This window comes from Drosophila kikkawai, chromosome 3L (assembly GCF_030179895.1).
Source record: "Drosophila kikkawai strain 14028-0561.14 chromosome 3L, DkikHiC1v2, whole genome shotgun sequence".
NCBI classification, from domain to species: Eukaryota; Metazoa; Arthropoda; class Insecta; order Diptera; family Drosophilidae; genus Drosophila; species Drosophila kikkawai.
In genome coordinates, this window is record NC_091730.1 from 1,859,164 (window position 1) to 1,870,582 (window position 11,419).

Here is an 11,419-nt window from a genome sequence, read left to right on the forward strand (position 1 = left end):
ATTTTTAAAATATTTTATATTTTAGGTGAAATTGTAGAATTAATCCATGGTCTTTAGCAACAGCGTGAGGATTGAATAACATTGCTTTAATATCTAAAAATATTTATAATATAAAGAAGATTAATTATAGATTTTCAACTATAAATATCCACTTACCGCCGTATATTTAATTAAATTAAAAGGCGGAAATGGACTTGACACCATTTGCATAGGATTCTGGGCTCTTTTAATTATGAGACAAAGGTCTCTCTTAACTCCACTACAACCTGAGGTTGGATCATAGGCCTCAAATGCAGCCTGAGCAATGTCCAAGGACTCCTGCGACATAATGTCACCGAACTTGCACCACATCGATAAATGTCCCAGGGTCAGCAGCATGAGCACACCAAATTGAAAGGCCACCTTGAGGTCCTTTCGGGATATCAGAGCCTCAAAAACCGACAAAGAGACCAGGAAAAAGTTGGCTATCACCTGCATTTTGAGAGTGCCGTGAAAGACCTCATTGGTGCGGTCTAAAATTCTACAAAAAATAATATTTTATACTTCACAATTATATTTTATTTTACCCTTTACTCACCTTAATATTTTCTGGTGAAGTCCGATCAAACGGTCGATTTCCCTCCTCAGTAACTCAACATTTCCATGACACTTTTCTGTTACGTGACGAAATTCGATGCACAGCATCTTGATGGCACAGGTGATCTCAAAATATATAGACACTGACATTCCCTCCATGATCAGGAGCCAAACCAGGACATAGGATAACGTCACGGCTTGGGTCAAGTAGCTAATGCCATGGGCTATGGGGTGCTTGGACTTGCTGTGCCATTCAAAGGGATAAATCGTGTGGAGGGGCAAGTTCTGCTGGGCCACCCACAAAGGTGTTGTATTGAGTAATATCACAAAAACTCCTATAAAAAAGGACCACACCATAATCATCACAAACATCACTATATAGTGCCAACGTCTGACTGTACGAGCCTCTGCGGAACCAGGACCCTCTCTCAGCCACTGATGACAAGCCTCCAGCTCATCGATTATCTCATCCAGGCCATCGGCATACCAATGGAAGTAAATGAGCTTGAAATAAATAAAGAATGTCTACAAAAAAGGATTTGATTAACTCAAATTCGAGCTTGTAATATATAATTTTCAAACCGCAATAATAAAGGCCAGATCGCGACCCATTTCCACGAGGTCTCCCAAGGATTCCTTCAGCCCAAAGCACAATGTCAAGAGAACAAAAGATGCTGCAAACACTATGAAAGTATGCCAAACGGAACGATAGGGCAGATTGCGTTCCACTGAGTTTGTGTACAAGAACATGGCTCTGGAAAAATATATATTATTAGTTTCTCATACAAAACATTTCGTGAAAAAAAAACACCCACTTCATCTGCTCTCTAAAGTTGTAGGTAGAAATATGCTGGGGTTCTTCTTGCGGATTCCATAGAACCTTCCATCCACTTTTATAAAATTCCAGAAAACTCTTTATATTGTCCATATCTTATAGAGTCCTGAAGCCAACAAGGTAAGGGCTAGGACGAACCACTGATTATATTAACTCAAGGAGTGCTAATAGGGCACTTAAGGTAATTACAGGATGAGAAAGTTGCAGCTGCTTTTCTTACATATTAAAATGAAGTGCATAATCTATTTATTTATTAAAATTATTCATGGTTTTTGAAATATATTATAAGCAAGTTATTTATTGAAAAAATATAATTAGTTCCATAATTAATCCAAGGTATTTAGCAGCAGCGTCAGGATAGAATAACATTGATTCAGGATCTAAAAAATTAATTAAAAATGCAACACATTTCATTACCTTTCAAGGTCATAAAACTCAACTTACCGCTGTATAATTTTTTAAATTAAATGGCGGAAAAGGTCGGGCCACCATTTGCATAGGATCCTGGGCTCTTCTTATCATAATACACAGATCTCTACTGATCTTGCTTCCCATCTGCGGATCATAGGCCTCATAGGCAGCCAGAGCAATGTCCAAAGACTCCTGCGACATAATATCACCGAACTTGGACCACATAGATAGATGTCCCAGGGCCAGCAGCATAAGTACACCAAATTGAAAGGCCACCTTAGGATCCTTTCGGGCCATCAGAGCCTCAAAAACCGACAAAGAGACCAGGAAAAAGTTGGCTATCACCTGCATTTTGAGAGTGCCGTGAAAGACCTCATTGGTGCGATCTAGAATGCTACAGAAAAATAATATTTTATACTTCACAATTATATTTTATTTTACCCTTTACTCACCTTAATATTTTCTGGTGAAGTCCGATCAAACGGTTCACTTCCCTCCTCAGCAATTCCCCATTTCCTTGACACTTTTCTGTTACGTGACGAAGTTCAATGCACAGCACCTTGATGGCACAGGTGATCTCAAAATATATAGACACAGATAATCCGTCTATGAGCAAAAGCCAAATCATGGCATAGGTGAGCACCACGGCCTGGGTTAGGTAGCTTATGCCATGAGCTATGGGGTGCTTAGACCTGCTGTGCCATTCAAAGGGGTAAATCGTGTGGAGGGGCAAGTTCTGCTGGGCCACCCACAAGGGTGTTGTGTTGAGTAATATCACAAAAATTCCCGTAAAAAACGAAAAAAAAATGACCATCAGAAAGAACACAATACAGTGCCAACGTCTGACTGAACGAGCCTCGGCGGAACCAGGTCCTTCTCTCAGCCACTGATGACATGCCTCCAGCTCATCGATTACCTCATCCAGACTATCGGCATACCAATGGAAGTAAATGAGCTTGAAATGAATAAAGAATGTCTGCAAAAAGGGATTTTATAAACCTAAATTCAAGCTTGGTATATAACATTTCCAAACCGCAATAATGAAGGCCAGATCGCGACCCATTTCCACGAGGTCTCCCAAGGATTCCTTCAGCCCAAAGCACAATGTCAAGAAAATAAAAGTTATTGCAAACACCATAAATGTGTGCCAAAGTGAACGATAGGGCAGACTGCGTTCCACTGAGTTTGTGTACAAGACCATGGCTCTGGAAAAATGAACATTATATATTAGTTTCTTGTACAAAACATTTCGTGAAAAAAACACCCACTTCATCTGCTCTCTAATACTGTAGGTAGAAATATGCTGGGGTTCTTCTTGCGGATTCCATAGAACCTTCCATCCATTTTTATAAAATCCCAGAAAACTCTTTATATTGTCCATTTCTTATAGAGTCCTGAAGCCAATAAGGTAAGGCCTAAGACCAACCACTGATTATATTAACTCAAGGAGTGCTAATAGGGCACTTAAGGTAATTACAGGATGAGAAAGTTGCAGCTGCTTTTCTTACATATTAAACTTAATGGCCTAATTCGTTGATTTATTAAAATTATTCTTGGTTTTTTAAATATATTATAAGCAAGTAATTTATTAAAAAAATATTGTTAGTTCCATAATTAATCCAAGGTATTTAGCAGCAGCGTCAGGATTGAATAACATTGCTTCAGGATCTAAAAAATTAATTAAAAATCTGTTAATAATATGTTATATTTTAACAAGAAAATACACAAAATTCTAAGACCCCTGAAGGTCAGAAAACTCAACTTACCGCTGTATAATTTTTTAAATTAAAAGGCGGAAAAGGTCTGGCCACCATTTGCATAGGATCCTGGGCTCTTCTTATCATAATACACAGATCTCTACTGATCTTGCTTCCCAACTGCGGATTATAGGTCTCATAGGCAGCCAGAGCAATGTCCAAGGACTCCTGTGACATCAGGTCCCCAAACTTGGACCACAAGGACAGATGTCCCAAGGCCAGCAGCATGAGCACACCAAATTGAAAGGCCACCTTGGGATCCTTCCGGGCTATTAGAGCCTCAAAAACCGATAAAGAGACCAGGAAAAAGTTGACTATAACCTGCATCTTGAGAGTGCCGTGAAAGACCTCATTGGTGCGATCTAGAATGCTACAAAAAAATGAGATTTTATTACTTCAATAGTTTGTTTGAGCTTCACATCACTCACCTTAATATCTTCTGGTGAAACCCTATCAAACGGTTGACTTCCCTCCTCAGTAACTCCCCATTTCCTTGGCACTTTTCAGATAAATGCCTTAGAGCAATACACAAAACCTTGATGGCACCAGTAATTTCCCAGTAAATGGCCACTGACATGCCCTCCATGCACACGAGCCAGACCAAGGTGTAGGGTAGCAAGAAAACCTGAGACAAGTAGCAAAGAGCGTGGGTCCTGGGATGCTTGGACTTGTTGTGCAAATCAAACGGATACTTGGCGTGGATGGGCAAGGTCTGCTGGGCCACCCACAGCGGTGATGAAAGTACCAATATGATAAACAAGGCCATAAAGAAGGACCAAAGCGTTAGTAGCGGCACCACCATTATACAGTGCCAACGTCTAGTTTTTCGAGCTTCTGCGTAGCCAGGACCTTCTCGTAGCCAGTGATGATGGGCCTCCAGATCATCGATTACTTTGTCCAGGCCATCGGCATACCAATGAAAGTAAACAATCTTAAATGAAATAAAAAATATCTGCAAATAAGGCTGTGATTAGTTCTGATTTGATTTTGAAATGAGACCTAAACGAACCCCCAGAATGAAAGCCAGATCTCGGCCCATCTCTACAATGTCTCCCAGCGATTCCGTCAAGCCATAACACATGGTAATGAACATTATGGAGAATTGAATCAAGGTAAAAGTGTGCCAAAGGGAACGGTAGGGCAGACGACGTTCTTCAGAGTTGGTGTATAAAACCATGGCCCTGGTAAGGTATAGAATTTAGTTCTTTATAAAAACAAATTCCTCTTAAAAAACACACTTCATTTGTTCTCGAAAATAGTAAGCGATTGTGTGTTGTGCTTCTAGCTGAGGATTCCTCAGGACCCTCCAACCTTCTTTATAAAATTCCAGAAAGCGTTGTAAACCCGCCATTTCAAGGGGTTTCAGTTAACTAAACCCACAACTGATTATCAGTATGTAAACCCAAGAAGAGCTAATAAAGTATAATAACTCTAGAAGTAATTACGAGAAACCCACAGCTGTTGGCACCAATTTACATATGAAATCAGTTACCATATACATTTCCATCCATAATTCTCCTTTAGCTCATAAAAATGAAAAACGATTTAATTTCAATTTCGCTGGGGATCGCAATGATCTCCAGAGAAGTGAAAGTTGGCATTGTTATGAAGACAATCAAGGAAAGCAGCCTCTGCAGTGCTGACTGCCTGACTGCCTGCCTGCCTGCTAAAATATTTAGGTTGCCCGGTCAAGAAAGAAGGAATATTTATGCCATTTATGACACGAAAGGCCCTCCGAACGTGCTGTCCGCAGATTGCAGCATTTTTGCATATTTCCAGCACGAATCCCCAAAGCCGAAATGAAATGCAGAAAATCAGCTCGCAGCTTGCAGCTCGCTGTCTTGGTTGCTGGAAGGCCCAACCTCACCTCGGCTTAATCGAAAGCGAAAGATTTCGGGCCCGATACGGACATATGGTCATATGGATCGGTAGTAGGGAGGTCTCCCTCAGCCACTCGCTCCTTCTCTCTGGTTTCTACCCAGTCTGTGGGTGGCGACGGGCGATCTGGACATTTGCATATTGGAACGATTGAGCTGCGCAGACACCAGACAATACAAGTCCAAGGGAAGAGGTAAGTCCTCTCTGGAAAAGTGAGATCCGCGGAGGCATCGAAAATGTCATGCGGTTTTATGACTTCATTAGCAACAGCCAAGCCAAGGAGGAATTTAATGGGTCTCTGTCCTGGACGAAGACTTTTGCTTCTCTGAAGACTCCTTCTCCTCTGGTGACTCCTTCTCCCCTTGTGACTCCTTCTCCTCCTCCCATGACTCCTTCTCCTCTGATGACTCCTCCTCCTCGAACTAAACAAATTTGAGGGACATTTTCGTGTTGGCTGAGAGGGAAAACTAATCAGACTAGCCCCAATCTGGACTGGAGGCCATGTCACGAGCTTCCGGCGATGATGTGCATATGGGACTGCCTAATAATGAAGTCGTGCCTGGCATTTGTCCTGTCCTCTGCGCTTCGATGATTAAGAGACCGAAGCCCAATCTGAATCCAAATCCAAACTCAATACCAAATGTCTGACACCTTTTTTGCTGTGTGTTTCCCGGCAAATTGGTTTTACGAATGGTGACTAACTGGGTCGGTTATTCCCCTCGGACGATTAACAATGTCACACGATTTTGGCCAGACGATAAGGATCTGGAGAGTTAATACGCTTGGCTGAAGCGGAAATAGTGCAAAACGGGGGCAATGAAGAAGCTGTTCCACTTTAAAACTAAATATAATTAGTCTAAGCTTGAGACAAAACCACTTTAAGAAGTGACATCCTTTGATAGCAGTTTGTTTTCGCTGAGTCTTTGACTCCATTTGAACCCATTTAGAGTCAAAGAGTGTGCTGTGTGCGTCTCTCAGAAGTTTTTCTAAACTTCCAAAGGGGCTTGGGCCTGGTCTGGTCTGTGGTCTTTGGTCTTTCAATAACTTCCCAAGCCCCCACAACGCGCGATATTGCGCGGAGATAATAAACCATACAAATAACTAAGCGGGTTTGGGTCTGACATCCCAACAACCCGACTTCCCTGACTTACCTCACTTCTACCAAACGATAATGTCGTCGTCTTGGCCCGGCTCGTTGAATGTCGACAGGCGAATCATCAGCCTATCGACAGTGCACTTTTGCCTTCTAAAGTGCATCCATCGCATCCCAGCCTGCCTCTCCTCCTAACCAGCTAAGCATGCATCATCATTATCATCGTGGCTCCAGCTCCAGCTCCAGCTCCAGCTTCAACTCCAGCTGCATGCAAGCGAGAAATCCAACTACTGCGCATGAATGAATCACGGTCGAGGAGATCGCTGCCCAGATGCAAACCGCATCTCATGTCTAGCGAAAGTCGCGACAAAACTCTCTCAAATCCGCACAGACTCCAATCCCGTGTCCCCTGTTCGCTGTCCCGTGTCCCGCGTGTAGCCATAATGATGAATTAGGCTGCTGTCATGTCATGACAAAGGCGCTGCATGCAATTTAGATGGAAAACGGCTATGAAGTTGGGCAGCTTTGAAGGGGGTTAGGAGCCAAAAGGAGTCAAACACAGGCAGACCAGAAATGCAATTGCATTTCGCTGCAGCGAATATTCAAACGTAAGTAGGAAGTGGGCTCTTAAATGAGCTGCAACGAGAAAAGAAACTGCCGTCTGACAAATCGTTTGCTGTTGAAGTTTGTCGCCGTACAGTGGCATTAACTATTAATAAACTAAATAAATACTAAATTAATGAAAATGATTATTATAACTACTTAAAAATAAGGGAGTAGTCAGAGCTGAGTTCTTGGTTAAAATTCATGACGAGCTGAATCCTAAAGAGCAGCCTCTTTTTATGTTACTGAAAGATAAATAGGTAAAATAAATTTATAAAAATCTAGTAATTAATTACCATACTTCCTTCTATATTAATTAATTTTAAGAAATTATTTCCAGGCACAAATATCCCTCCCAGAGACCACTGCTCTTCCATCTCCTCGAAACCCAGTGAAATTCGTTAAGCATTATTCGGAGACTTTTTACTTTTCGTGGGGCAGGTTTTGGACTCGTGCAGATGCAAATGTTCCAGGAGCTCCTTCGATCTGGGAAACCCCACTATCCGATATTGGATATTGGCCTAATCCGCTGGCGTTCGCTAATTAATTGAGGCTACTTGTCGCTGGCAATTAGCGTGGAGGCCCAGCAGGCAGATGACATGTTATGCCATGTAGTGGCAGCCGGGCAAATGAAGTTATTCCGAGCGGAACGGACTCAGCGAAATGTCAGGATCGGAGACCTCAGACACTTGGCCCCAGCGCTGCGAAGGTTAATTGCCAACAATAAGATTCAATCAAGCTAATGACGGAGCACAGTCAGCCAGCAAGCTCCCAGCTGCCAGTTCGGGATCCCCACACAGTTGCGCGATTTATGAGCCCAATCTTGGAAGGCAAAGACTACTATTCCACTTCCACTTGGGATAGCCAAGCTGCTGCTGCTGTTGCTGCTGCTGCTGTTGCTTTTGCTACAACTTGCAACTCGTAACTTGCAGCACATGCGACCTTTGGGGGTCGCGTGCATAAAGTGCAGAACTTTCTTCGGAGTGGCCCAAAATTGTAGATATCGTCGATGAGAGATTTTAATAAAGCTGTTAGCGAAATCAAAGCTAGCACTATTTACGAAATTCCAACTAGTTTGGATTAAAATTCAAGGTAATTTATAATGGTAAAGCTGTAATTTTGTGACTATTCCAAGGTGTTCAGCAGCAGCGTCAGAATGGAGTAGCATTGCTTCAGTATCTGTCAAGGAAATTTAAGATATTAAATATATTTTATTTGTAAATTTAAAGTAAAGAAATCACTTACAGCCATGTAGTTCTCCAAATTGAAAGGTGGAAAGGGACTTCCCCTGATATTCAGCGGCTGCTGAGCTCTCATTATAATCAAACCAATGTCTCGATTCGTCGATTTGGAACCAAAACGCGGATCGTAGGCCTCGTAGGCTGCGTTGGCCACCTCCAAGGATTCCTGAGTCAACATATCCCCAAATTTCGACCAATAGGAGAGGTGACCCAATGTCATAGAAATCATAACGAGATACTCCACAACCACCTTGGGGTTGTTCCTGGACACCAAGACCTCAAAGGCTGATAGAGAGACCAACAGGAAATTCACAATCATTTGCATTATGAAGGTGCTTTTGAAAATGTTATTGCATTGATCCGAGATGCTGTAAGTAGGCCATAAAAATATATATATTATATTTAATTAAGGATTTCTTACTATATAATTCTCTGATGAAACTGTGCCAAACGCTTCAGTTCTTTGGCCAGGAGCAGCTCATTCCCCTTACAGAACTTCTGGAGATTCTTAAGCTCTGTGTTTAGTACCTTCAATGCCGTTGACATCTCAAAGAATATAGACCCCAACATGTTCTCATCAATACCAATCCAAATCATGAGAAATGCCATTGTGGTGGCTTGGAAAAAATATATAATGACATAGCTAATTGGATGCTTTGAGGGATTGTCCAGCTCATAGGGCCAGGCCACATGGAAGGGCAATATCTGCGATTCCATCCATAAGGGCGTCGATATCTTTATCACACAAAAAGCCAAAATATAGATGGTCCAAAGCGTCAACAAAACTGATAGAGCCAGAAAGTGAAATCTCTTTGTGGCTCTCACTTCCTCAGCTGCAGAGCTGATTGGTTTCCTGCGATAGAATTCCTCGAGGACATCAATCACCTGATCAAGATCATCAGCATGCATGCGAATAAACAATATTCTGAGCAGGATAAAGAGGAGCTTTAAGAGGGAAGTGAGTTTCTTGATACATTATTGAAAATATTAATAGCAAACCGTTATGGAAAAAGCCAGATCACGTCCCAGACTAACCACGTCTCCCACGGAGGCAAATACTCCAGTAATCAAAGACCACCAGCTTATTAGGGATTGAATGTAGATAAAATAGTTCCAGGCCACTTTTTTGGAATCTAAACGCTCCTCGGAATTGGTGTACAAGCCCAAAGCTCTAGAATAAAAATATTATAAAATTTTAAAGAATTATTTATATAGTTTTAAAGGCATTATAATTATTTATAGAATTTATTTTCTAGTTATAATAGTCTATAATATATCACTCTTACTTTTCATTATATTAACCACTTAGAAAACTTTAAATTACTTAGATATACATTTTCTGTATTAAATATTTTTATTTATTAATTAAATAAATACTTTTAAGAACCTTACTTCATCATATCTCTGGTAGAATAAGCAATTGTATGCTGCGCTTGAAGCTTTGGGTTCTTGAAGACCCTCCATCCCTCGGCATAGGGCGCCGCCAATCGTTGCCAAAGTCCACTCATTTTATCACTGTGTATATCTGCAGCCTGCTTATCCAGTTGTGACCCATAGCCCTGAAATCCCGAACCTTTTTATACGCATTCGAAGGTGTGGAATTACTGAATAAATAACGCAGCAGCTTACAGCTCATTACGGCAATTGCACCGGAGAATTTTGCAGCTGCTGCTGCTGTCGGGACTGGGAAAAGGCAGGAATATACAGGAAAATGCTGAAAAATACAGGAAAATGCAAAATGGAAAGACTCATATTTGCAGCGGCAATTATTGGCGAATTGCTCCGGAATACCGTCCACTTAAAAATCATGGGAGCAGCAGCAGCAGCCAGTAGCAGGCGATTATCGAGCAGAGAGTCCACTCCTCCTCCTCCTCTTCAATGGGTTCTGCCTGGCCATTGTTGTGGTGGCTTCGATTCCGATTCCGAGTTGACTCCAATTCCAACTCCAGTGGCAGTTGCAGTTTTTGGTTCGCATTGAAAGGCAAATTTTCGCTAGCCGCGCGGGAAATGCAACAATGTTTGCACTTTTCCCTCGCTATCTTTTTGTGCGTTCTGGCTGGCTTTTCCCCCGCTCCATTTAAGGCAGGCCGAAATGCATTTTACAGTTTTACCTTTTTGCAAATCTCTAACGGCCTGCCAAACGAACAAAATATTGCCTTTGCCAAATTTGGTAGCCACAATGTCGAAGGTGCAGCGCACAAGGCTAGGGTACTGAGCGGAAAAACTCACATATCTTATGGGAAAACTTGGGTTTTCTTGGGTTAAGAAATTTAGAAAATATAAAGAATAAAAAGGAAACATTTTAAAATATTTATTTGATTAATTGATGATTTGATTTATTTTATTTCAAGCTCCAATACTCATTTATAGTTAACTTTTCCTCATATTATATTCTGGAATCTCTCCCAGAGTACCTCCCACACTTTTCTCCCAGTGTTTCCTTAGACATATATCGCCCAGAACGTCTTACCGTAGGTGACTTTTGACTTTAGCTATCGCTTCGCCTGGTGTACTCCACATCACCCACATCAAGGACTTATTAATCTGGATAGCGTTTAGCGTATTTGGCCAGTACTCCGACATGTAGGAGATCTATATAAGATATACATATATAAAGATAGAAGAGGAGAGAGGGCCAAGAAATCGGAGCTTGTCCGGTGAATGTCGTCGTTGGCTTCATTAAGGCCGCAACAGACGTCGTCGCAGACAGACAACTCTGCCAATTTCCATCAAAAAATCGCAGTTGACTGCTGCTTTTCGGCTAGACCAAACGTAGATCGATATGGGGGATTGGGTTTGGGATTGGGCTTGCAGTCTGGAGCTGCTTTCGCTTTGATTCGAGCGGTGGCCCAAGTACAGGTAGCACTACAATTTGCGCGCTTGTCAAGTGTACGACAACATTACGCGCAATTGTTCAATGTCAACGCATTTGATGAGCATGAAATGCCTTTGCCTTTGTGCCTCCCAGCACCAGCGGATGGATTGCTCTTGTCAGGGATTCTGCTTGTCCGAGTACGAGTACCAG

At 41.9% G+C, this 11,419-nt stretch overlaps 4 protein-coding genes across 4 annotated transcripts; all 4 read right to left on the reverse strand.

Annotated features, from left to right (window-relative positions):
* Nucleotides 1-25: 25 nt before the first annotated feature.
* On the reverse strand, nt 26-1,484 carry LOC108071583 (Odorant receptor 65c). Its single transcript, XM_017162364.2, has 5 exons — nt 1,392-1,484; nt 1,159-1,330; nt 578-1,101; nt 157-520; nt 26-93 (listed from the first exon to the last, which is right to left on the reverse strand). Exons 1-5 carry the CDS (start codon nt 1,394-1,396, stop codon nt 40-42), a joined length of 1,119 nt encoding a protein of 372 aa, XP_017017853.2. The 5' UTR covers nt 1,397-1,484; the 3' UTR covers nt 26-39.
* Nucleotides 1,485-1,675: 191 nt separating this feature from the next.
* LOC108071582 (putative odorant receptor 65c) lies at nt 1,676-3,203 on the reverse strand. The gene is made up of 5 exons (XM_070284979.1): nt 3,091-3,203; nt 2,856-3,027; nt 2,275-2,798; nt 1,856-2,216; nt 1,676-1,791 (listed from the first exon to the last, which is right to left on the reverse strand). The coding sequence occupies exons 1-5, from the start codon at nt 3,201-3,203 to the stop codon at nt 1,738-1,740; spliced, it is 1,224 nt and encodes a 407-aa protein (XP_070141080.1). The 3' UTR covers nt 1,676-1,737.
* A 195-nt stretch (nt 3,204-3,398) lies between these two features.
* LOC138928290 (putative odorant receptor 65c) lies at nt 3,399-4,933 on the reverse strand (the record flags this gene model as incomplete). The annotated part of the gene is made up of 5 exons (XM_070284980.1): nt 3,399-3,490; nt 3,589-3,949; nt 4,008-4,531; nt 4,589-4,760; nt 4,818-4,933. Coding segments are annotated over 5 exons (1,227 nt in total), but the record flags the coding sequence as incomplete, so codon positions are not given.
* A 3,345-nt stretch (nt 4,934-8,278) lies between these two features.
* On the reverse strand, nt 8,279-10,030 carry LOC108071580 (Odorant receptor 65a). Its single transcript, XM_017162360.1, has 6 exons — nt 10,024-10,030; nt 9,787-9,967; nt 9,394-9,565; nt 8,816-9,339; nt 8,399-8,762; nt 8,279-8,332 (listed from the first exon to the last, which is right to left on the reverse strand). Exons 1-6 carry the CDS (start codon nt 10,028-10,030, stop codon nt 8,279-8,281), a joined length of 1,302 nt encoding a protein of 433 aa, XP_017017849.1.
* Between the last annotated feature and the right edge of the window lie 1,389 nt (nt 10,031-11,419).